At 35.1% G+C, this 5,216-nt stretch overlaps 1 protein-coding gene across 2 annotated transcripts; it reads right to left on the bottom strand.

Annotated features, from left to right (window-relative positions):
* Positions 1–625: 625 nt before the first annotated feature.
* saa (serum amyloid A) lies at positions 626–1,790 on the bottom strand. 2 transcript variants are annotated; one of them, XM_016280443.1, is made up of 4 exons: positions 1,698–1,790; positions 1,417–1,514; positions 1,177–1,315; positions 626–989 (listed from the first exon to the last, which is right to left on the bottom strand). In XM_016280443.1, the coding sequence occupies exons 2-4, from the start codon at positions 1,502–1,504 to the stop codon at positions 851–853; spliced, it is 366 nt and encodes a 121-aa protein (XP_016135929.1). In that variant the 5' UTR covers positions 1,505–1,514; positions 1,698–1,790; the 3' UTR covers positions 626–850. The 2 variants fall into 2 exon arrangements, with proteins under 2 accessions (XP_016135929.1, XP_016135928.1); XM_016280442.1 differs by lacking the exon at positions 1,698–1,790 and having other exon boundaries at positions 1,417–1,522.
* Positions 1,791–5,216: the final 3,426 nt, after the last annotated feature.

Here is a 5,216-nt window from a genome sequence, read left to right as displayed (position 1 = left end):
CAGTTTGTTCAGTTTCTTCATGTAATCTCAGACAGACTGGATGATGGTAAAATCAGATCTGTGTGTGGAGCACTGGCTGTCGTCAGACTCCTTGTGCATACAAAAATCCCACTGGATTATTATAATTAACGGCAAAAGAAATGTAAATGATATTTCCTACTGACACGCTACAGCAAAACATACAAAAAACTGGCTTATTTTTATTGTTGGTGAAAGTACTAATGGCCTAAGACTTTTGCACAGTACTGTATGTATAAACAGAAGAAACCGAGACGAAGATGTGATGGAGGGATGAATTATCACAGCAGTCTTATATTATGACTGAGTCTGAGAAGATCAAACATAAAGATCCTCTCAAAATTTAGTTTATATTTTTTGAGCAAAAATGCAGTGCAAACATTCAATATTCTCGATTAAATGTGACTAAAACCTTTATTTTATTCCTCTAATGTAAATCAAATTAATGTAACATTAAAGATTATATTTTGATGTAATAAATGCAGATTTAATTCATGTCCAGTCAAGACAAACTTTAAAAAAAAATGTCTGATAAAGATGTTGGTAGATGAAGACGATGTGCTTGAATGACCAGGCGCTCCAACATAATGACAACAGACACTCAAACTATAAATGAAGTTGCTTCCTTTATTCAGACAAGAGAGTGTGTTACATAGACTAAATGATGCTAAAATCTAAAGATTGCTTTTTTTTGTCATAAAAGCAGATTTAATGAAAGATCATTTTCAAGATTTAAAAAAAAAAAAGCGAAATGGTTTTATGCTAAATTGAATCAAGCAGTTTTAGAGCAAAATGGTTTCAATCATTTTCAGTTGCACTGATGCTCTTCTTTTCAGTACTTTTTGGGAAGGCCCTTCGGTCTGTAGCGGTTGGGGTCACCACCATTACGTCCCCAGCGATTGGCGGCCTGGTCTGCCGCAGCATCTGAATTACCGCGGCGAGAGAGTCCCTGTATAGCCTCTCTTCCATCACTGCACACATCAGAACGGTGATTTAATGCAATTTTCATGCACTTAAAATGTAAACATTAACATTAGATAATAATATTACAATTCAAAATTCCTTCCAAAAATGTAAACATGCATAAGACCACACTGAGCTGCTGTTTAAGTGCTCAAATGAGCTTCTAAGGAATCAAATCTGCCATCGATGACATACCTGATTACTTTGGCTGCCCATCTGCCTCCAGGGCCCCTTCTTGCAGCATCATAGTTCCCACGTGCATGGAAATACTTGTCTGAGTTTTTCCAGTTGGCCTTCCTCATATCCTGGTAAGAACGCAACATGTCCTTTGCACCTACAAAACACAGTGAAAGTGGTTAAAATCTGCCGGCGAACTGATTCAACTGAGTGCATGACTTAAGAGTAAATGCAGATAAAAAGGAAAAAATAAGTGACCTCCAATGGCTTGTCCTGGGTAGTGGCGCCATTGAGCCTGGGTCACGACCACCAAAACCAGCACCAGCACAGCAAGAATAAGCTTCATGATTACAGAGCTGAACATATAAAAATATACAAGTTAGCAAATGGCAATATTAACTATGCCACAAATAGTAAAAATAAAAAATCTCCATAGATAAAGTATGATCTCGGTGCATAGACAGATAAGAGTGCAAATAAACCATCTACAACTTAACATGTTTGCATTAAGAAAGAGGTTAGTTTAGTCAGTCTCTTACCTCTCAGGTTCGCTCAGTTCAGACACTTCAGGTTTTCACCCAGCTAGAGACATTTTATAAGGCTCGGAGTGGGCTGGACATGGATTTTCCCAACTCTGATGTGACAGGTTGCTTTATTAATATCAGACTAATTTGGTCCTGCTAATCCTTTGTTGCATAACTGTTTCTGGGAAAACCAACATTTGTGAAACATGACTGTTTATATTTTTACAAGATTGGGTCAAACAAAAATTTAACTAAAACCATAAAAAAATTACTTAAAATAAAATATAAAAATGTAAACGTATTTTATTTCAGCTAGTTTAAATAACTATACCTAAATAAACAAAAAAACTAATAAATAAATGAATAAATACTATGCAGACTTATTTTAAAAAATAAAAATGACAAAACCACAGCTATATTACTAAAATAAAAAAAATTAAAAATTAAAGAAAATATAAAAATAAACCCAATAAAAAAATAAATATATATATACAGTATATATACAGTATATATATATATATAAACTAATAGTATATAAGTGATACTAACACTGAAACAAAAATGAAAATGTAGTATGGCAGAAATTAATCAGTTTTGTGGTGTAAAATTCTAGCATTTTTATCTTATAAAGAGTACATATTTTAATTTAAAAACTCTGTGCATTTTATGCATTGGTGCGTCACTAATATATATATATATATATATATATAATGGTGCATTTTATGCATTGGTGCATTTGGTGCATCATATATATATATAACATTGTAAATCAACTAAATATATATAAATATGATCTTTTCTAACTTAATCTGATATTTCAAATGCATGCAAATAATATCAGTTTCACTTCTTATACTGTTGTCACTTCTAGCTCTATTGGCCACTGAATCATCGTCATAGTAGAGGTCATTCCAGGAGAAGGAAATTCCAGATGTCTGCACACATAGACACTAGAAGCACATGAGCCAGTCCTGTGTGTGCGTCAAGCATTTTGTAAAACTCAAACATGATTTTCAAAGATGACACAACATACAATGATTGCAAAAGCACTGGCATCTGGATTATACCTGACTGATAATGTTGACACCTGGAGAAGTGGGTTATGACCCGAGAAGATCAGACAATAAATCAATGAATAGCTTGCACTCTCAAGCACACAAGAAGTCACATGTTTAGTTTCCAGTTACACCAACAGAAAATAAAATGAGAATATTGCACAAAAGAGGTCTTCCCAAACAAGAACTATCATACCAAAAATAAATATATATATATATATATATATATATGATAAAATACGAATAGAATATATGATGAATATAAAGTTCAAAAGAATAGCATTTATTTGAAATAGAAATCTTTTTTGTGGACTGCAGTCTTCAAGTCATTCCTCAGATCTTCAGTGGGGTTTAATCTGGGCTCTGACGAGGCCATGCAAGGGCATTCACCTTTTTCTCCTTCAACCACTGTGTGCTCAGTTTTGTCATGTTGGACGATAAACCTTCTTCCCATTGACAACTTTCTGGCAGAGGGCAGCAGATTTTCCTCAAGAATTTGACAGTATTTTGCCCCATGCATTTTCCCTTCTATCCTGACAAGTGCTCCAGTCCCTGCTGCAGAGAAACAGCCCATAACAGGACATTACCAGCTCCATGTTTTACTGTAAGAATGCTGTTATTTGGATGCTGAGCTGTATTGGATTTCTGCCAGACATATCGTTTGGTGTTGAGGCCAAATAATTGTGTGAAGGTGTGTTTTGGCAAAGCTCAGTCTGACTGCATGTGGCCTTTCTTGAGGAGTGGCTTTTTTCTCGCAACCCTCCCATACAAGCCACATTTGTGGAGAATCTGTGATATTGTTGTCACATGCACACAATGACCACTCTTTGTCATAAATTCCTGCAGCTGCTTCAGAGTTGCTGTCGGCCTCTTGGTCGCCTCTCTGACCAGTTTCCTTCGGCTCTTTCATCCAGTTTGGAGAGACATCCTGATCCAGAGAGGCTCTGTGTTGAACCAAATACCTTCCACTTCTTAATATTAGACTTCACTGTGCTTCTAGGCATTGATAAAGTCTTTTTTGTATCCGTCTCCTGACTTGTGCCTGACCACAACTTTAACCCGGAGATCTTTTGACAGTGCCTTGCCACCCATAGTTGATTGTTTGCTTCAGTTGCACTACCAAGAATGGAATTAAATTCTTATATATTATATAGTGTAACAAAGCAGTGCTCACGATGACATGCAGTTTTTTTCAGCATACCAAATGTATGCGGTTTATTTGAAAGAACTGTATGTTCATCTTGACAAGCACAAAGGTGTCTTAGATTATAGACTTTCCTGTTTTACATACTAACGCTGACTTCCTCATATCTGTTTTGTTGACAGCCTAAAAAGATTATATAGTCATTATTATTCAGTCATGTTTAGTCTTGCACTTCATGTTTCCAGGCTTATAGGGTTCATGATGAGATGAGCTTCTGGATGAATAAACACTGACCAGTTCAAGTCGGAAATGAACAATTATGTGTATGGTACCAATGGCTTACAGTTAATCATAAATTAACATAAAAAAATATTTTTTTCCACACATAAGCTGGATGTGTTTGTGCTTAATCTCACAGGTGTATGGATCAAACTGAAGGCACATTTGTCCATTTTGGTCTGCAGAAACCACTCAATGAGTTTCTACATGCTATAAATGCATTGTGTATTTTCACAATGCAAATATGTAATATACACATTTTATGCTTAATACGTCCCTGCAGATATACTGTATTGTCATATATAAGGATCATATATTTATTCGTCTTTCATATCAATGACAGTTTATAGAAAAGGAAGTGTAAATACTGATATAGTCGGGTTATACAACACCTGCTTCTCATGAAAAGAGAAGCGGGCTGTTTTTATTTCCTTCTTTTATTGTTTTGATTTGATGATTAAATATACTAGACATCTGATCTGGCTGAAATATTAACCCTTTCACCACTGGTTGTTACAGCACGACACTTAAACAGGAGTACAGGAATCTTTAACAGGCTGAGGATAAATGTTTGTTATATTGTAATATAAATATAAAATTTGATCAGATGGGTGTCTGGTTTTAAATAATAAAGTATTTTAAAATTTAACATGAAAAATAGTGTGTATACTGATTTCAGTTGCAACGGTTATATATGATCAGAATCAGAATCAGAATGAGCTTTATTGCAAGGTATGTTTACACATACGAGGAATTAGTTTTAGTGACAGAAGCGCCACAGTGCAACAGAAATATACAAAATAGACAATGTACAAAAAAGCAAAAACACAAAATATAATATAGACAATTATGATGTACAGGTATGATATGTGCAAATTTGAAATGTAAACAAGTATGGTGTTAAATAGGTAATGTATATAGTGTTGTGTGTTCCAAGATTATTGTTGTGTTCATGAGATGGATGGCCTGAGGGAAGAAACTGTTCCTGTGTCTGGCCGTTCTGGTGCTCAGTGCTCTGTAGCGTCGACCAGATGGCAACAGTTCAAAGAGGGAGTG

This window comes from Sinocyclocheilus grahami, unplaced genomic scaffold (assembly GCF_001515645.1).
Source record: "Sinocyclocheilus grahami isolate Dianchi unplaced genomic scaffold, SAMN03320097.WGS_v1.1 scaffold140.1, whole genome shotgun sequence".
In the NCBI taxonomy this organism is placed as follows: Eukaryota; Metazoa; Chordata; class Actinopteri; order Cypriniformes; family Cyprinidae; genus Sinocyclocheilus; species Sinocyclocheilus grahami.
The sequence above is the reverse complement of the archived record's forward strand: the minus strand, read 5'-3'. Positions and strand labels throughout refer to the sequence as shown.